At 38.5% G+C, this 21,494-nt stretch overlaps 1 protein-coding gene across 1 annotated transcript; it reads right to left on the bottom strand.

Annotated features, from left to right (window-relative positions):
• Window positions 1-4,940: 4,940 nt before the first annotated feature.
• On the bottom strand, window positions 4,941-20,857 carry LOC108787995 (brachyury protein-like). Its single transcript, XM_018557706.1, has 8 exons — window positions 20,652-20,857; window positions 18,068-18,332; window positions 17,465-17,599; window positions 16,998-17,059; window positions 13,429-13,487; window positions 8,087-8,263; window positions 6,450-6,582; window positions 4,941-5,208 (listed from the first exon to the last, which is right to left on the bottom strand). The coding sequence occupies exons 1-8, from the start codon at window positions 20,855-20,857 to the stop codon at window positions 4,941-4,943; spliced, it is 1,305 nt and encodes a 434-aa protein (XP_018413208.1).
• Window positions 20,858-21,494: the final 637 nt, after the last annotated feature.

The raw sequence follows: 21,494 nt of genomic DNA, 5'->3' as shown, positions 1-21,494 counted from the left end.
TTAGATGAAAAAAAAAAACCCCCCCCCCCCCCCCACACACACACACACACACACACACACATCACAATATACTAAAAAATCTAATTCAATAGCAGGTTTGGTTATTTTGTTTATTCCATTTTCTGATTAATTTGTTTAATCCATTGACTTACCCAGTCATCATCCTTTACCAACATCAACAGGGTTATTCACAAATGGGTAAAAAGTTTGGAAAGGCAGAAAAAGAGAACAAACTAGGACAACATAACTAAACTGGACAGTAAGATGAATTGGAGAATTTTTCCATATCACCTTTTTTGGCTTTTTTGATTGTTCACTTCTCCTGCCTTCTCAAAACTCTTCACACATTTTTGTGACTAACCCTGCTAGTAAGCAGCAGTTGTTTCACCAAACAGGGCAGTAGTGGAAGAGTATATCTGACAATTGCTAGGTGGGTTTGCAGCTGATGTGTTTGTCAGTATTGCTCAGAACCTGCCCCATTAGTGAACATAGTGGGAAGAATTTATCAAAACTGAAGCAGACAAATTCTGGAGCAGTTGCGCATGGCAACCAATCAGCATCTCTCTTAGTGTGTTCAATTAAGATTTGGAAATGAAAGAGAGAAGCTGATTGGTTGCCATACACAACCGCTCCAAATTTTCTCTGTTCCAGTTTTGATAAATCCCCCTCAGAGCGCATTCTTACTGATTAATATCTTCATTATATCAAGAAAGTGTTGCAGTGTTTACTACAGGAGCTGTTACTAATCCATATAATATAGTTATTGGTTCTCACAGTGTAATTATCAATAATGCAAATATTTATATCAATGGGCATGAGTAATTTAACTTGCTTTGTTTATACATCTGGCTACTGTGAGGATATTCTATGAGCCTGGGCTCACACCTGGGCGTTCGTAATATGCGCGTTTTTAACCGCACGTATGTAGTGCGATTTTCTGTTCACAAAACGTGTGTTTACGAAATCTATATAAAGGAGTCCAATGAATACGTGCTGTAATCTGCCCCAAAAGAAGCTCATGTACTTGATCACGCTCATAGACAGCATTGTGCTTTTTTTTCAACTTTGTTTTTCTTTTTTTTTTTAAATTTATTTCACTTATTTTATTATACTGCTTGGTACCTCGGCTATTCTGGTCGGAGGTACCGAGCAGAATAGCCGAGCCAAATGTCGATTGGTATGCCGCTGGGCGGCATTCGGCTATTCACTTACTGCGGTTTAGCCCCTATGAGAATAGGCCGAACAGCAGCAAGTGAGATGCCAGAGCTTTGGCTCAGCCGATCCAGATGTTGGATGGGCTGAGTCGAACTCCTTCGGCACTTAGGCTCAGCCGAACATGGAGAGCATCTTCGGCTGACCAAAGGCAGCCGGTGTACGGCTGATTTTAGCCGATGTACGGCAGAAATCAACCGTACAAGCCAGAAGTGAATAGCCAAACACTTCACTTCGGCTAGGTTATTCACTTGACTGCCTTCTGCAGCTTTCTGGATAACCCCCTAAAACTTACTTAGTTCAACACTAGGCATGTATTTTGTCGGCCCATATGATAAATAGGCAGAAGTAATGCAGACGTTTCACATAGATGTGTTACTTAAGTCAACAGGGATTCTGCAAACAACTGACATGAATTGAAATTCCACATTGCTTACATCCCATAATACGTAAAGAGAATTTGTCACGTAGAAGGGAGCACTACAGTGAATCACTAATTAGTCAACGTATCATATTTTTGCCTAGTCTGTCCGCATTTAGATGAGATGCTACAATGTGGTAATACATTCAGACAGGGGGCTTCCACATTGAGTATGCACAGGACTCTTTTAGGACTTTCTGCAAGTGTTGAAGATTTGAATAAAAAGGCATTCAAATTGCTTACTCAGCTACTAGAATTGATAAAACTGTAGGCAGATTTCTCCACTTCTACTTTTTTTTCACTTTTTATGGCTCATGCATACAAATGTAAAAATAAACTAGTAAAATGTATGTAGGATCTTACTGGAAGGCAATAGCCTGTATATAAAAAAAATGTTCCCTCCAGCCTCCCTCCTCCGCTGCAGCAATGGTATTTCCCTCTGTGTTTTGGATGTGATGACTCAGGGACCTTAGACTGCTGCAGTGGAGGAAGAGAGACGCTCCAGGGAGCAGTATAACAACAAGCTGGCTTGCAGGATGAGCAATAGCCCCACTGCAATAGTTAATACATTTTTTCCTGGAGTTGTCTTTTAAAGACAACATAAAACAGTTAGAAATAATACATATTTCAATGCAAAGACCATTAAAACTATTTATTCTGATTGTCTTCCAGCATACTTTAACATATACAATTCATACTGTACATCGAGGACAAGAAATCTTATCGAATATAAATACATAGTAGACAAGTAAGTTTCTAAATAACATCATCACATTGACTCAGACTCTTGTTTCTCCACATGACAACTTAACAAACATTAACATGTCTTTCTTGTACATACTACATTGTCTGATTTTCCCATTTTCTGTTGAACGTTCACTTTATACACCAATAAGGGAGATTATTGCGCTTTTTTTAAAAAAATTGTCTTTTGGCATGAGTTTTACCTTTATACATTATAATAGCATTTTACTAATATAAGACTGGGGCTACTCATAAGAATTTACCACCTCACCTAGCAAGGGATGTATCTCCTTAATGGCATATACTTTATTTTTCATACATTATGGGGGCAATTTGATGTGAGAAGTGAGATGATGTCAAGTGAACTTATGCTTCTTTCAGCCATCCAGTTGTTTGCAGGAAAAGTTAGAGGGGGTAATTTATTAAAACTGGAGCAGACAGAATACAAAGCCCATGGTAACCAATCACCTTATTTCTTTAGTGTGTTCAGTTAAGCTTTGAAAATGAAGGAGAGAAGCTGATTGGTTACTGTGAGCAACTGCTCCAGATTCTGTTTGCTCCAGTTTTGATAAATCCCCCACCAGTCTTTTTAAATCTCAGTCTGATGTGAACCCAGATTCAATTCACTTAAAGTGACACAAATTCAAGAGTTAAATCTTAAAAATACATTCAAGTACCTTTATTGTTAACAAAGATGTATGTTGTTTGTGTATCACTTGGCTGTAGATCATTTAATCATCTTTGAATTGGTGCTGACACTGTCCTTCCTTCTGGAGGGGTACTACTTGTGTACCCCATGGTCCCAATGTGTATTGTAAAGTAGCCACCACTCCAAGCTCACTCATGTGATGGACTACAATCTCATGTTTAGTTTACTCATTTGTATTGAGATTGCAGTCCATCACGGGAGTAAGCTTGGAGCAGTGTGCACTTTACAACACACACATGGACCATGAGGAACAAAAGTAGCCACCCTCCAGAAGGAAGGACAGTGTTAGCACAAACTCAGAGAAGATTTGAGGATCTATAGACGATTGATACACAAATAAGATACATTTTGTTAATAGTTCTTGAATACAACTACTCGATATTAAAATGCATTTTTAAGGTTTAACTCCTTGGTTTCATGTCCCTCTAAGTAAGCCTCTCACAAAGATTTCATTTGAGTCAGTTGAAAAAGAAAAACTATGAAAGCTTTCTTAGTGCCATATACAGTAAGTACCACAATGTTTTTGTTTTGTTTTTTTTTTAACTTTTAATTAACATGAAAGGGAATGGAAAATATACAAGACATAAACTAAACAAATGCTACATAAAAATGATTTTTTTTCAGCACTATTATGCTGGCATTACAGGAAACCCATACAGAGAACAAGATGTGGGTTGTCCTTTTAAAAAAGCTTGAGTTGTAATACTTTCTGAGTCACTGACCTGAAACCAGTATTCAGAAAGTAAAGTCTGACTAAAACTGCATGTCTGGGTAGAAAAAAATAAAAAAATAAAATAAGTACCGCAATATATGCATTGTTTGCCATATTTTGTCTCTTTAAAATGCTGAAAGTACAGAAAAATACATGATGGTTCTGCCAGAAATCCAGGAGCTCCTAACTTCCTCTAGTGAGCTGTCAATGCTGTTGTCAGATGTGCCTCAGTTCTCCTGCTAGAACACCTCCACTGCATGTTACAAAGATCAGGGGAGGGAGAAGTGTTCTGTAATCAAGCAGGGGAGTACAGGGTGAATTTGGCAAGGCTGACTGCTTGGAATTTCAGTGCAGCATAGGCAGCATTGTCTGCTTCTGGCTGGATCAACAGGTATTGTTCTGTAAAATAATAAGATAAAACACAGGGATGTTTGCATGCATTGCACGTGTACTGCATGCATATATTTGTTTTTATTTTGCCTTGCCATACACGCTTTTCATATCTTGGGTCAATGACTCAGAAAGTACTGAAGCCATCGTAAGCTTGCCACCCAGACAAACAGCATTTTTAAAAGGGACCAGGAATGGCAATCTATTTTTTTCTACGCAGGTTTTTTGTTCCAGAACTCCAGAACATCATTGTTACAATCCATTTCACTTCAAATAAATATTTGGTATTTTTTTGTGACTTAAATAATTGACCAAACATTTAATAATGTATTATTTAATGTTAAGTTTCCAACATATAATAAATACTTTTTACTGCATTTGTTGCATTCCTCTGTTTTTATAAAAAATATTTTACTATTATTACGGATTCCATTATCACGTTATGGAAATTATATTTATTCCTGTTAATGTGAACCGAAGATTGCCAGTATCATTGTTTTACATTTATATATACAATAAGTGTACATGTCCTTAGTGAGACACTTCCATTCTCACCGCCATTAAAAACGTCAAGTTACATAGTACTTTCGTTCAGGTTAATGCTTATTTTAGCATTCTTATGAAACTGTGATGGAACCTTTTGAGTTATGATTTTTGAGGCATCTGCACCAGGATTCCTCAGTTCTTTTTTTCTTTGAAGGGTCCATGTCTCAGTACTTCATTTATTTGGGAATTTCATACAAGCTTTTTGCTTACATTGAATTTGGTGTAACTGCTGTCCATGGCGAAGATAACCTGGAATGGTTTGTGATTTCATATTGGTTGTCTGTAATTTCTGTAGTTGCTCCATGATCATATAGGGGAGATCCTGAGGAAGGTGAAGGTACTCCATGAGAAAGAGATGGGTAGTGTGCTGGAGAACCCCTCAAGTACTGAGATCCTAGGCTGTTAGAAATGCCTCCAGACTGAGAGACTGGTGTGATGGTGCTGTTGTTGACTGACCACAAACTAGGATACTGACTGCAAAATGAAATATATTGCATGAGTAAATATATCACTCTTCTAGGCATGTGTTTTACTATATAGCTAAGCTCAATCATATGACAGCAACAACAATAAACATAAAAGCTTAATTTATATAATATGCCTTGTTTTTATTCATTGGCTATACCAATTAAGTAGACAATTATGATGAATATCTATAAATAGAATGCATCATACATTCTAGTGTAAGCTACAGGATAGTTTTAATATAAACATATTAAAAAAAATATTAGAAATTTTGTTTCATTCCGAACTGATATTCATACGAATTTCATTAAGTTTGGACATTCGGATACATCCAAATTTTCTGAGTCCAAATGTGAATAAATCCACAATCAGCAGAGGTGGACCTGAAGTTCTCACTCAGGTCCACCTCTGCTGATTGACAGCAGCAGTAGGCGGATCCAATAGCCAGCCTACTATAGGCTATTCCAATTTGAAATGGCCAATAGCAGCCTAGCTATTCATTCATATGCTATTTGTTGTTTTTTTATTTCATTACTCAGACGGCAGCCTGCGGCAGCTGTCAAAATAATAGAAAAAAAAAACATAGCAAGGGAATCAGCAGATAACGGGGAGCTAATGCTTCCCCTGTTATCTGATGCTTTTTTTTTATTCAGACAGCAGCCGCAAAAAAATAAAAAATAAACAGGGAATCGGCCAATATCAGGGGGGAGACAGGCTAGGATTGGTCAGGGCATTTTTTACATTTTTAAATGGGGGTCCCTCCTAACATTTATAACGTTTGGGAGGAGGACCCCACGCTGTGTTTATTTATTTGTTTACATATTGCGGAGAGAACAGTCTGCTTCGGCAGACTGTTCTCACCGCTTCGGCTGTGTGTTAAACTCAGTCGAGCCGAAGCATATGCCTTTGTCTCGACTTAGCCGGTCGGCCAAGTTCTGGAGCTGTATGGGCTATAGTGAATAGCCCGTACATCAGCCCTCCGGTTCTACTGAACCGAAGGGATCCTGGGGCTGAAGCTAGCCGAAGGATCAGCTGAAGCTACGGCTAGATCCTTCGGCAGCTTTGTGAATAACCCTCTTAATTTATCCTAACGTGAAAAGCAAATTTGTTATCAATTTAACTATCCAACCATGTACAGATGTTTTAAAGATGATTGGATAATTGAAATGAACAGTCACACACATTTTTCCATGAAGATTCCCAGCTTTTTTTGTAAATAAACTTCAGACAGAAAGAAAGAAATCACTTACCTGGTGTTGGTTGAAGCTCCAGTGTTGTGAGTCATTGGTAGCATTCCTGTATGGGCTGACATTTGGAGACAGGACCAGTTGTCATGTGGCTGAAGCATAGATAGGCAACTGGTTGAATTATCTGTTATGCTTGCTACAAAACAGGAAAGACATAATGTAAGTAAATAATGTAATCAATAATTATATTTCCATTGTTAGGGAGATCAGCTTGCTTACATTTTTAGAGCACTTTCAGTACATACTTTCATTGCATTCAATTTTGATATAACTTGTTTGCTTGACAGCCTTTACTCATACAAGATGCTAGGGTCTTAAAAGACAAATGAATTCTCTAGACAGCTGGACTGAAATGTGGTGCTTTTGCCATAACATAATGAAAAAAGCCCTCAGAGGCACCGAGCAGAACAGAAAAAGAGTGAAAAAAGTAGAAAAAAGTTAATAGAAAACGATTGTGCAGAGCTAGCAGTGACAGCTAGCTCCGCCCAATAGTTTCATATTGTCCGGCGGCTCTGCTGCTGTAAAAAATACCCCTAAGTCATAATACATAACATTATTCTAAAGATCTGTGAAAGGAAATTCTTTTGGTATAAGAGTGCCTAGAAGTGTGAGAATAGATGTACACAATATGAACAATATCAGAGCCAAAGTTATAAAATATTGAAATATGTTTTGAAATAAATGCAACACATACTGCAAAGGAGGCCCAGGTTAATTGGTAAGAAATCTAGTCATGTGCCCTGTGAGCCAAGGTCATGCAATGCCCCTTCCCTTCCAGATTTTTTAATGTATTAACTATAGTGATATGCAGATTGACCTCTACAGAAAGCGTAAAATGGCCATGGCAATACAATGTCTCACTGTCACACAGGGCAAGCATTGTTTTCAATAGGCCTGATTTACTTTATTTTGAAGTGCAGTGGGCAAAATAGCCATGAGTCAAATTTACAATAGAGTGAAGTGAGCTGAAGTTGACATCGACTAAAAAGGCCTTTTTTTCTTTACAACTACTCCAATAATTGATCGGATTGTTGATGTTATAAAAAGTTCACTAAGTTTCTTTACGGATTAGTAAATATGCCCCATGACCACATAACAACACTGCACTTCACCTCTTTTCCCCAAACTTCACGTATTTCTAAAGCACAGTTCTTTAAACATTTTTAACGACTAACACACATTGACATCAAGCTGATCTCTTTTACATGTGTATCTAAAACATTATGGGGTAATTTATCAAAACTGGAGCAGGAAAAATCTGTAGCAGCGGCCCATAGTAACCAATCAGATTCTCTCTTCAGTTAAGCTTTAAAAATGAAAGACAGAAGCTGATTGGTTGCCAAACACAGCTGCTGCAGATTCTGTATACTCCAGTTTTGATACATTTCCCTCTATCTGTATCTATATGTATAGAGTATCTAAACACATTTTTTTAAAATATACATTCCCTTTAAATGCAGGCAACTAAGTGGTGCTATAATTTTGCAGTCCAAGAAACAGATGCCTGTATATCATAATTTATACAATAAACAAGAGTGTTAATTCTATAAAGGGGAGCGAGGCTGATATAATTAATATCTGCCTATACCTATAGACTTCACACAAAATAAACATTTCAGTATTATAGTGTTGAAACTTACTTGGAGAATTGTTTCTGTGAGAGTATGGACTGGGATATGGAGCTGCCCGGTGATTCCGCAAAGACGAATATCTATCACAGCCATGGGAAGAAGAAAGAGATAATGGGGCTACGAACTGAGAGTGAGGATTAGCTGGTGTGCACAGTGATCCAGTGCCAGGAATCAGCCAACTCCCTACTGAAGTAAGAAAACAGGAATTGGTTGTTTACATTTGAATAGATCTGGAGTACAATATAATCCTCAATATATTATCACCTGCCTTATCTTTTTATCCATCTGCATGGATCTATCACACTTTACATTAACCCCTTCATGACTGAGGCCTTTTTTAAATTTTTTGTCCCCCTGTTATAATCCACAATTTACGCCTGAAAATTACTTAAAACGCCCACACATTATATATTTTCTGAAAGCCAAGACCCTATAGAATAAAATGGTGGCAGTTGCAAACTTCTTATGTTGCACGATATTAGCGCAACTCCTTATCAAACCCCAACATTTAGTGATAAATGCACTTAAATGCCCCAAAACACAATAAAATACCAATTTTAATACAATGTAAAAGATGAGGTTACAATGAGTAAATAGATACCTGATATGCCAAGGTTACAAATTGTGTGCGTCTGTGAAACGGCGACAAAATTCAGTACCCCAAAAAGTCCATAGACGACGATTTAAAAGCCCTCACAGGTCATCAGTTTAGAGATACACTAAAAATACTGGCCCTAGAATTATTGCTCTCACTCCGGCGTGCGCGGCGATACCCAAATTGTGTAGCGCGTTCGTCGTTTTCATACTCAGGCGCACCCGACGCGCGTTAACTTGAAGACACGCGTGCTCAGGGGGCGGGGGGACTTTAAACATTTTTTGTAATTTTTTTTTTTTACGTTTATTTTATTTAATGTTAATTTTAAAAACTGTTATTTTTTTGTTTACTTTACTTTAATTGTTATAATATAGGGGGGCTTACAAGCCCCCTATGTGATATCAGATGGTGGTGAAAGGTACTCTTTAAGGTGATGCTGGGGGGTCCAAAAGACATGAAGGGGTTGAACTGTAGGGTCGAAGTCTTTGTAGCAAAATCTAATATTTTGTGATAATATTAATTCTTTCTTGCAGTGGTAAAAAAAATGTCCCTAATGCACCCTGCTAAAAAATGCAAACCTAAAGCCTAGGCAGCCTAGATCATTTATACAGGATGACCTGGATAAAATAGAGGAATGGGCAACTATATGGCAGATGATGTTTAATGTTGAAAATTTAAAATAATGCATTTTTGGGGTTAAAAATAGGCAAGAGGAATACATATTAATGGGTACTCCACTAGGGAAGTCAGAAATGGAAAAAAGATTTGGGGGTCATAATAGACCACAGATCGAATACTACCTTGCAATGTCAGGCTGCAGCAAACAAAGCTAGCAGAGTACTGCTTTGTATTAAAAACGGAATGTACTGTAGAGATAAAGTAATCATTTTGCCACTTTATAGATCATTGGTTCAGTCTCATCTGGAGTAAGCGGTCCAGTTTTGGTCACCAATCCACAGAAAGGATGTCCTTTAGCTGGAGGGAGTCCAGAGAAGGGCAACTAAACTAATTAAGGGGCTAGAGGACCTAAACTATGAAACAAGGCTACTAAATTTAAACTTGTTCACGCTAGAAGTCAGGCGATTAAGAGGGGACATGATTTTGATGTACAAAATGTTTAGTGGTGATGGCAACATCAGCAATAAACTATTAACAGTAAACTCCATAACTAAGACTAGAGGCTACTACCTGAAATTGGTGGAGAAAAGATTTAACCACAAGGGGCGTAGAGCGGTTAAAGTCTGGAACTCGCTGCCACAAGCAGTGGTATCACCTGAGAGTATTGAGTCATTCAAAAAGCATTTAGATGCCTTTCTCAGGGACCGTATCAGGGACTCGTGTACAAACATACACATGCATAAAGGTTGAACTTAATGGACCTGTGTCTCTATATTTACTATAGAGCCGAAGGTTTCAGCTGTAGCTTCAGCTGATCATTTAGCTCACTTGGGCCACCTGAGCCCTTTGGTTCAGTTGAACCGAAGGGCTGCTGCTGTACGGGCTATTCACAATAGCCCGTACAGCAGCCGAAGGCAGCCGAGCTGAACGCATATGCTTCGGCTCGGCCTAGGCTGACCTTTCTCCACGCTAATGACAGCTGGGCGGAGCTCACGGCCTGCTCCGCCCAGTTGTAATGATGAGCATCCCTAAAAGACCTGGGGACACTGATCTGCAGAGCTCAGTTGTTTTTTTGCCCAGGACCTGCTAGAAGACTCAATAGTAATCAGTTGGTCGGAGCTAGCGGTGATGTCACTGCTAGCTCCACCCAATTGTTTATATTTTGCCAGCATCTGTCAGATTCAACATTATGCAGCAGCAGTTCGTTGTGTGTATTATTTATTTACTTATTATTTTTATTTTCTTATTTCACCGGGTCATTGTCATGGACGACGTGATATAGATATAGACCTAAAGAAACTGGTATGCATTTTGGGGGGAACCCCATGGTTTTTTTTATTTTTTTAAATAGGGTCCCTCCTAACTTTCCTACCAGACCTAAAGGGTCTGGTATGGCTTGGGAGGGGGGATCCCATGCTGGGTTGTTTTTTTTTTCTTTTCGTTAAATTTTTTGTATTATTTTCGTAACTTTTTAAAGTTTTTCTATTTTTTTTACATTTATTTAAATAATTTTTAAACATTTAATTTTTTCATTTCTTTACATCTATATCTATTCTGCTCGCTACCTATGCTCGGCGGCATTTGGCTATCCACTCACTGCTGTTCGGCCCCTATGATAATAGGGGCGAACAGCAGTGAGAGAACTGCTGGAGCTTCGGCTAAGAAGATTTAGAAGTTGGATCGGCTGAGTCAAACTCCTTCTGCACTTCGTCTCAGGCCGAAGGTAGCCGCACAGAGCCGATGTATGGCTGATATCAGCCGTACTGAGAAGGAGTGAATAGCCGAACGTCGTTCGGCTCTGTTCACTTCAGCTCGGCTATTCACTCGGCTGCCTTCGGCAGCTAAGTGAATAACCCCCTTAGACTGCAGAGATGATGTTGGTATCAATAAGATGGAGCTGTTAGTTGTGCAGTGCTATTAAAGTATTAGCAAAGCCCAGAAAGGAAGCAGAGATGAGTGTTTGCAGTGTGTGATTTCTTGTTCTGATCATTTTCAACCAGATGTCTGATGTCTATGAGTAGCAAGATTTACTAAAAGGGTAAACGTGTTTTTGTTTAGAATATCAACTTAGTTTAACCCTTTGAGGACGGAAGCAATTGTCCAAGTTCTGAACATAAACAAAACATAGAATTTGAGCTATATGTCTGTTCAACCATAATTTACCTCTTTCACATTAGGTTTACCAATACTTAATATATATATTGTATTTTAGAGGACAAATAGGGCTTTTGTTTGACATCAAATATTTATAAATGAACTGTAATTATATATGTATAAAATCTAACCAATTTTAGAGAAATTAAGAAATGTTCATTTTTTCCAAACATGCACACACATGTTTTATTGGGAATATGTTATTACTGATATGTTTTACTGCAATAAAACACTCATAATTGTATTCTACAATGTCAGAGCTGCAGGGCTTAATTGAAATAAATAAATAAATAAAAATGGGTAAAACTAACAAAGAGTAATATTATAATTTAAAAAATGCAAAAATCACACCTGAATATGCCAAACAGTACTACTGTGATCACAGTTATAAAACTGTGGTTAGCGCTGAAGGGGTTAATTTTTTTAAATAAAATTATTAAAAATGAGTACAATTAAAAATAAAAAGATAAAAAGCGCCCACAATAATCCTCAATATTACTATTGTACTGATCAGAGTGATCACAGTTATAAAACTGTGATCAGCAATGAAGGGGTTCATTTTTTTAAATAAAGGACACCTACAGGGTTATTCACTAAAGAGTGAGGAGTTTGAAGAAGGCAGGAGAAGTGAACAATCTAGAACAACATAGCTAAACTGGAAAGTGAGCTGAGTTGGAAAATGTTTCCAGTTCAGCTATTTTGTCCTAGATTGTTCACTTCTGCTGCCTTCTCCAAACTCGTCACCCTTAAGTGAATAACCATGTTAGTAGCACTTGGACTACTTGGACACTTTCAGGGTTATTTACAAAAGGGTGAAGAGTTTGGAGAAGGCAGGAGAAGTGAACAATTTAGCACAAAATAGCTGATTTTGAAAAATTATCCTATTCAGCTCAGTTTCCAGTTCAGCTGTGTTGTCCTAGATTGTTAACTTCTCCTGCCTTCTCCAAACACTTCACTCTTTTGTGAATAGCCCTACACTGATCTACTTCTCTCGCCTCACATCACACTGTGGAGAGAGAGAACCAGAGGCAGTGCTGACAGCCAATGATTTGAATCATTGGCTGTTAAAATGTATCACTAATCACAGTAACTGGTTGTCACTACAATCATGGGTGCCGAATTGGAGATTGCCTAAGAAGTCTGGCAAGTCCCTGCATTGGATCCCGGTGGGTAAGTATAACGGGGGGGGACAGAAGGGCTTAGAAGTTAGAACGTTCCATGTTGTCCTAACGTCTTTAAAGCCCATGCTTTCTGGGAGAGCATAGAACATTCTAACGTTGGGAAGAGGTAAAAGTGACATTAAACCTTAATTTTTTTAATGTTCTGCTTTATGGGGGCCAGACTTGCTATAAAAAAGTTATTTTATTCTTTTTTTTTTATTTCCTTGCTCTTTAGTGGTATCCAGACCGCTAACGCCACTCCCCCTGCATGGTTGCCTCCAGCAGCTAGCCGACTGTTGTGAAGACACCCATATGTGCATGGTCACGGCTGTGCCCGCACCTAGCTGTGTGCGTCCATAGACACACACAGCGTGCAGCCAGCCACGCCCCCAACCTTGCAGTCACAGCTGGACTGATGGCAGAAGGAGCCTATGGCTCCTCTGTTCTCAGTACCCTCCCCCGCAACCAGGAAGTTCGGGGATTCCCAAGTACCTTCCCGGTCACGGCAGAGGAGATAGGCGGCTGCAGGTAAGTGTGGGGGGATGGGGGTGTTAGGAAAGTGTTGGGTGTTTTTTTGCCTTAATGCAGAGAATGCATTGAGGTAACAAAAAACCCAGCCTTTAAAACTACTGTAAGTGAATGTATAATTTAAAAAAACTACTCTAAATATGAGTGCACAAACAATTATCCCCCCTTCCAAGTTTTTATATAGATATAGACACACACCTATATATATACTTTTTGTTTCAACCAAATTCTTACGTATTCTGTCACAAGCATTTCTTGGGGTGTTTCTATAATCAGAAAGAAGAGTGCAAACTTACATTGCGAAAAACCTTGCTGACTATCAATTCCTTCTTCCAAGAGATCTTTGTTATCATTCCTGTAAAGAATAAAGAACATTTTCTCAGTCATACTGCATCATTTATCAGTTTATATCAGTTTTATAGTTGAATTAAAGTTCTTGTCCAAACTGAATATATTTCATTAACCTGTCATTAATGGAGTTTGTGAATGTCCATATACTCTGTAACAGTGTACCTAAAAAGTACATCTACATCCATTTTTTGTCAGTTCAAATAGAGTGGTGGGGTCTTAGAAACCCTGCCAGGATTTTCTTTATTGTTACCTGTATCACTCTCTATTTATCCTGATGACTACTGTCACCAGATCTGAGGGTAGTAAGGTAAAATACGAAATGTTGAGCCATCACCAGAATGGCAATAGAGGGGAAATCTTCCAGCGGAGACACTTGTTTCAGTAAGAAGTAACCACCGCTCCAAGCTCCCTCCCATGAGAGTCTATAACATCAATACAACATGATAAACTAAACGTGAGATTGTAGTCAGTCACAGCAGCGAGCTTGGAGCTGTGGCTACTTTACAACACACACAGGGACCATGGGGAATAAAAGCAGCCACCCTTTCAGAAGGAAGGACAGTTTCAACACAAAGTCAGAGATGATTTGAGGATCTACAGCCAAGTGATGCACAAATAAGATACATTTTTGTTAATAGTTAAGGTACTTAAATGCATTTTTAAGATTTATCTATTGAGTGTAGTGTCACTTTAAAAGAAGTGTAGCGATGACTACAAGAAACAACAGAACTATTTATTTTCTTTGCCTTCCAAACAAGCCTTTCTAGTCCCCACATTCTGTACAGCATCTGCTTTCCATGACACATTCCAAAGTATTGTGTTTGTGAGTCACCTAAAGAGTTGCCCGAATTCTCTCTTGACCACTATTCACATAAACCAAATAGAGTAAATGTGCAGTCAAATACTTGAAACTTTACACACATAAAGTATTCATTGCTGTTGCCAATTTATTGAACAATAAAGCATGTTTGAAGGGGCTGAGATAGGTGTCATGCAAAGGAGAACCAAGTCAGATGTTTATGCTGATAAAATGTGGGTGGTTGTGCTTTACTGATGCCTGATGAACAGTAATATTAACAATATGATTTCATTACATTATACAAACATATACATTGTGATATTTTATACAAAATAAATTATTTCATTTGTGCATAATAACTCATATTTCAATGGACATCTTTAAAAGTCTGTAAGTCAAAGAACTCCAGGAATTTAAAAAAAAAATATTATTATTATTATACAGGATGTATATAGCGCCAACAGTTTGTGCAGCGCTTTACAATATAACCCTTGCAGTGCGGCTACCCCCCGCATTAAGCGCTTGTTTGTGTCTACATGCTAAAAAAAAGTTATACTCACCAGACCATCCAAGCTGGCTTGTTTTTAGACCGGTGTCTCAAGCATCTCTCCCCCTCTGCTGCAGCGGTCTAAGGATCCTGGTGTCATCATACTCTATACACTGTACATAGTCAGTGTATAGACGTGAGGATGCTGAGGAGCATTCCATCTATTCAGTGGAGGAGGAGACACACTTCAGTGATCACAGAAGCAGGGAGCCAGCTCGCATGGTCTGGTGAGTATAATTTTTTTTGAGCACCTAGAAAAAAAGCACTGCAAGGGTTAATACATTTTCGAACTTGAATTCTTCTTTAAAATGACTTATGACAAAATAGCTATTTTCCCCCCTCCTGTGATATCTCTGGTAGCTCCTGTAATGCATTCAACTCTACAGCCTAAAACGCAGCATGGAGCTATAATGGTTTTGGGGTTTATTTTAATTTTTTAAGGTTTATATATTTTCTGTTTTCACTATGGGGGTTATTCATAAAGCTGCCGTAGGCAGCCGAGTGAATAACCGACCCGAAGGGAAGTGAAGTGTTCGACTATTCACTTCAGGCTTGTACGGCTGATTTCAGCTGTATATCGGCTGAAATCAGCCGTACATCGGGTAGCTTCGGGTCGGCCGAGCATGCTCAGCATGTTCAGCCGACCCAAAGTGCAGAAGGAGTTTGACTCAGCCGATCCACTCGCTGCTGTTCGGCCTATACTCATAGATGCCGAACAGCAGTGAGTGTATAGCCGAATGCCCTGAGTGGTATTCGGCTCGGCTTTTCTGCTCAGTACCTCTGGTGGTACCGAGCAGGATAGAAAAACAGTAAAAAAAAGTTTTAAAAAAATAGAAAACGACTAGGCGGAGCTGGCAGTGACAGCGAAGCTAGCAGTGACGGTGGAGCTTGCAGTGACAGCTAGCTCTGCCCAACTGTTTTCTATTGGCCTGGACCAGCTGTCATTACAATGAGAGCTTGTCGGAGCCTGCGGGGATATGAAAGCCAACTCTGCTAAGCCACCATCCTAATGACAGAACAGCCTCCGCTGGTTACCTGGTAACCAGCGGAGGCTGTTCTGTCATTAGGATGGGAGCTTAGCAAAGTCGGCTTTCATATCACTGCTGGCTCTCCTAAGCTCTCGTCGTAATGACAGATGGGCCTCCCTGGTTACCAGGTAACCAGGGAGGCCCATCTGTCATTACACACTGAGAACCCGGAGGAGCCGCAGTGATTTTACAGCAGCTCCGCTGGGTTCTCAGTGTAATGATAGATTTTTCCCTGGTAACCAGGGACGCCGTTCTGTCATTACACACAGAACCCGGCGGAGCCGCAGTGTAATGTCAGATTGGAGTGCTTGGTTAGCATGTAACCAGGGAAGCCGTTCTATCATTACACATAGAACCCAGCGGAGCCGCTGTGATATCCCTGCAGCTCCAACGGGTTCTCAGTGTAATGACAGAACGGCGTCCCTGGTTACCTAGTAACCAGGGACGCTGATCTAAATCTGCAAGTGGCCGGAGCCAGCCGTGAGATGATGGCTGGCTCCGCCCAGCTGTCAGTAGCAGGCCGTCGGCCTGGCCAATGGCCGGCCGTTCAGCCAACTTCAAATTTCCCCTGGGCTATAGTGAATAGCTGTGCGGGCTATAGTGAATAGCCCGTACAGCAGCCCTTCAGTTCTACCGAACCGAAGGGCTCAGGCGGCCGAAGCTAGCCAAAGGCTAGCTTTGTGAATAACCCCCTATATATTTACTATGATGACTGATATGAATTCAGTCAACAACAGACTTCTTTCAGCACAGCTGAAAATAAATCATGCTAATACTAATGACGAGGAAAGACTAGAGCTCCACCTGTTGACTGGATGGAACAATGTAGTTAAAAAAAGAAAAATATTTATTTAAAATGTATTTTTTGTCCAGAACCAACAGAAAAAGAAAATATCCACAATGCCAGTATACATTCACTTTAAGGTAGCATTTGCATACATCTTGCCTTCACTACCTCTCTCCCAAGCAGAGGTGTTAAAATGATTGTTAGGGCTGTATTGGAACTGTATGCTTGATGTATCCTGCTGGTTAGTAAGAACATGGCTAGTTCTAACTACATTTCTTTAAATAATGACCATAATTTAGCTAAATCAGCACAATAAAATTGAAGAACCACATTTACAAATAAACCCATTTTACCTTTCTTTAGCATCCAGGAATGCCTTTGCAAATGGGTTGTGCTTAATTTTAAGAGATGTAATCTGGGGGGAAGAAAACACAAACATTACATTTAAGTGTATAGCTCATGCATATGTAGTAACTAAATACAATTATGACTTATGACAATTATGATGTAAATGCTGCTTGGGTCCTGTGCAGGATGTGCAATGCAAAGTGCTATTTACTGAAAGCTGCAGTATAAGGTATAATTTGTTTGTTGCTGCAGAGTCTGAGTGTGTGTGCGTGCAAGTATATATGTAGAGGATGGGGGGGCTTTTTAAAAAAAAGAAATGCACTTGTTCTTGAATCTATTAGAGACCTGCAAACTACTGCACATGGCTGTGTGAAGCAGACACAAATTAACTGAAACTACCCATTTAGAAAAATCATCCCCCAGAGAACCTTACTGCCAAAAGTGGATCAGATGACATAAAAACTCCCCTTACCTCTTCATTCTGATAGGCTGTCACAGCTATAAACTGAGTTTCATGAAAGGAATGACTTGTAATCATCCGTTGTGGTCCTCCAACTCTCACTATGTGAATTCTGGGCTCATACTTGTGTAAAGAGTTTAACATTATCTGGAGGATAGAGAAATTTCACATTTTCATTAACGATGCAGCAATACATTTATGTACCAGGTAATAAAAGGACAGTACACCCTCAGGGGCAATTTACTCATTGAGTAGATAATGTTAACCTGTGCTATTTTAAATCATCTGATTATGTGCAATGCAATTTAAAAAAAAAAATTTCCTGCACATAATTGCCCATTTAAAATGAACATATCCATTATCCACACCTTTAGTAAATCAATGCTAATGCATTACATTTCTTGGGAAACATTTGTTATTTTTTGCAAAAATGTGGTAATCTGCTTTTTCTAAAGTTTCTATTTTTTATATTATATGCAACACATTTGTATGTATTTTTTTAGCTAGCTGCATATTCTAGTATTGAGCAGAAATTGCCCACCTTTTTTCTCCCACAGTTTTTACAACAAACTCCCATCCCCCTTGCACAGCACTTTAGTAAGTGTTTTTTATTACCTGACCTCCACTGTTCATTTTATTGGTAAGTTTGACTTTGCTGAAAGAGACAGGGTCTTTCATCCAGTGAGCTCCAAAGTTGGGAGAGTCAGGGTGAATATAAACACAGCTGGGCGCCTGAGGCTCTGGTTTACCCCCTGGCACCCATTCTCCATTCACATACTTCCATCGATGGTTGTCTGCTGCTACAAAATCCAGCAGGAAAGTATACATAGCATTTGGGTCCAGGCCTGAGACACTCACTTTCAACACAGGAAACATTCGTCTGAAAAATAAGGAAAATATTTGCTTAATTTACAATGACTATTGACAACTAAAAAAATATAATCTATAAAGCAATAACAAAGCTTTTTGTGATGACACTGTATATACAGAAAGCCATTCAGGTCAAGCATACATCCATATGCTCAGCAGATCACATATTAGAAGGTACATGTGCTTGCCTTACAAGGATTAATATTGGATATTTTTTTCTAAATATTCTATTTATTTAGCCTTTGAAATATAATGAAATAAGTGAATATATTAATACCAAAGCAACTTATATAAATATATATAACTAAGCGTCCAGAATATTTAAAAGTGTTTCATTATTTGTAAGTGGACTATTATTAATTTTAGTTACAGAACTAATATTTGTATTGTGTAAAATGAAAATTAAATGAGATTTACTTACAACGGTTATTACAATTTTTTATTACATTTTACAAATGCTTTACAATTAGGAAAAAAAGTATTGTGCTGGAAAATATTTAAAATGGACAAATCCCCCTTTTTTGTTAATTGATCAGCACTACTGTGCTGATTCTCAGAGGCAGACAACTGCTTTGATTTCCCATGAGCATGCACCTGTACAGGTATATATGAAAAAATAAAACTATATAGCCAGCAAAGGAGGCCAATCAACTCAACCTAATGGGCAGACTGTGAGTTAGACTTTAGTAAATTAGGCCTTGTGTCTTTTTATCAAAAGACAAATAAAGCGATTCAAAAGGTGGTGTTAAAAAGGAAATGAACTATCCGCCTTGTTTATTACCTTTCAACTCAATGTCTTCTTTTGTCTTTAATTTAAAGTCAAGGAGCTCATCTACTGAGAAGCAGCTTTAACCCCTTCGTGACTGACGACGTACAGTGTACGTCGCCAGCATCGGGGCTGTTTAAACAGACTCCCGGCGACTTTTGCCGCTTTGCTACTGAAGCAACATCCAAGCACTGACCTCTTAATATACATTTATAGAGTTGTAGACTGATATAGAGTTTATATCAGTCTACAAAGTACGTTTATGTAAATATACACATAATTAATCCTGTGTGCACTGTTGCACTGTGAATTTTTGTAGACTTGTTTTGAACTGTCTTTGCAGTCAATGCACTTGAAATGCTAAAGAGGTAGGCGATGTTTAAATGGCTAAAAGGTTACAGTGAACCAAAGTACACAATTCGAATATAGATGGTCTTTTGAGGTTCCCAAGCAATACATTATATGTTATATCAAAGTACAAAGTATGGGTACCTCATAAGTCCTTCTCTATTTGTGTTATGTAATTTGATTTATTGGGATGTGGTACCCTAAAGGCCTACAGACTTTAGTGAAATAATCTAAGCCATGTTTACTTTGATTATCCAATCATGTGCAGGGGAAATTTAAAGCAAAAATCTCCCCTGAACATGATTGGGCTTGATAGATTTAGCCTTGCAAAATTGATAATTGAAGTTAGTACAGCTTCACTTTATTCACTAAGGTATGCAAAGATTCTCTACTCCTTTAGTAAACAACCCCCAGTGTATTCACTCTCATTTCAGAAACACATATGAAAAGCATTGTGAACACTAAAAATTCTTAAAAACAAATAAGCATTCGGATCACAAATTTGATGTGGTAAGTTAATGTATATGTTGAAAGCCAAATGGTGTTCTGTTATCTAGTACAGGAGATAGATTGCACAGGAATTGAAATGCAAAGACAACTCACCTAAAGATTTGAAAAATGCATGCGTTTACATGTTTTTTAGAAAAACATAAATATACGTGCCCTAAATGTGTTTGGAGAAACTGCTAAATGCTTAAAAGCTTGCCAGAGCAGCTGACCTATGTGAATCTGTCACGTGTGAAGCAGGATATTTTATAGATCAGACTGACATAATGAGGCTGATTTACTAAATGAGTAAACTGAATCATGTGAAAAGCACAATTCCTTTTTCGATATGATGATTTGGAATTCAAAGTGAACAAAGCTGCAATGTATTCATTAAACATTCTCAATTCCTTTAGTAAAAAAACATTGATGCAGCAATCACATTGGAATATCAACAGTTTGCTACATAGAGATTCTAATAACATGAAACAACTAATCTTATTGTCAGATGTTGAGATTGTCAGATCAGCATCAAGTAAATCTTTGTTATTTTCGATGGACTTTGGAATCAAACATAGATCTTCTGTACATCAGTCAATGTAATGAATGTCACCTTCTTTAGTAACTAGAAAGCTTCCAGGTAATTTTATAGCATATCCTGAGTTTAAGAATATCAGAGGAACGTACAGTTTCAAGAAAAACCTTATGGCGATAAAGTCTTACTCTTACCTTCCATTTTTAGTGACAATCATCTCATTGGTGAGCTCCTTGAATCTCTGCCACAGTTCCTGGTCCTCCAGAGTAACTTTAAGATCTCTTTCTGTGGGATCTCCTTTCTCACTGCCAGCTTGAAGTTCATTTTCCACCGCACTGAGAAGATGATCTACTCGGTACTGCAAGTTCTTTCCACAGCTATCTGTTGCACTTAAACTCATTCCTCCAGTCTTGCTCATTCAACACAGGTAAAATCACTTCAGCAGATCCAGAGGAGATATATAAGTGTTATCAGGATTCTGTCAAATATGTGTGATCAGTAGTTAATGTCTTTGGAGATAGTAAATCCACAGATAGTGACTTGTGCCAGCAGAAGGTTCACCAATCAGGATTTCATTACTTTACTTTCCATTAAATAGGCAGGGCTTTAGTTGATTACATCACTAGTAGGGTAAAGCATTTGCTGATTGGCTAGAGTACTCTTTGATGTTTGTCAATAAGCCTCTTGATTGGTCTGTCCTGCACACTGTGATAATCTTCTGAAGTTAATTGCAAGTCAGAGGTACTTTATGCAAATCTCCAAATGTTTGCACCTTTATCAAAGAGCCCTGGTGCAGTGAGGAAATGGTGTGACTGTCCAAATAACCTACCTTCAATTGAAAAAGGATGACACCTTAATTTTAATTTTAAATCCTCAATGGGAGAGAGTTTAACCAAAATATATTTACAGAATATAAATTTAAAGTGAATTTGGCATATTTAATGCAGCATCCTGGAACAGGGCGAGGAGATGCAATTGTTACATTTACTTTTAAAATTCATGCTAATATTGCCATGTAATGTGAAGTAAAAATCAGG

This window comes from Nanorana parkeri, unplaced genomic scaffold (genome assembly GCF_000935625.1).
Source record: "Nanorana parkeri isolate BGI_ZX_2015 unplaced genomic scaffold, ASM93562v1 scaffold296, whole genome shotgun sequence".
Lineage (NCBI taxonomy): Eukaryota > Metazoa > Chordata > Amphibia > Anura > Dicroglossidae > Nanorana > Nanorana parkeri.
The sequence above is the reverse complement of the archived record's forward strand: the minus strand, read 5'-3'. Positions and strand labels throughout refer to the sequence as shown.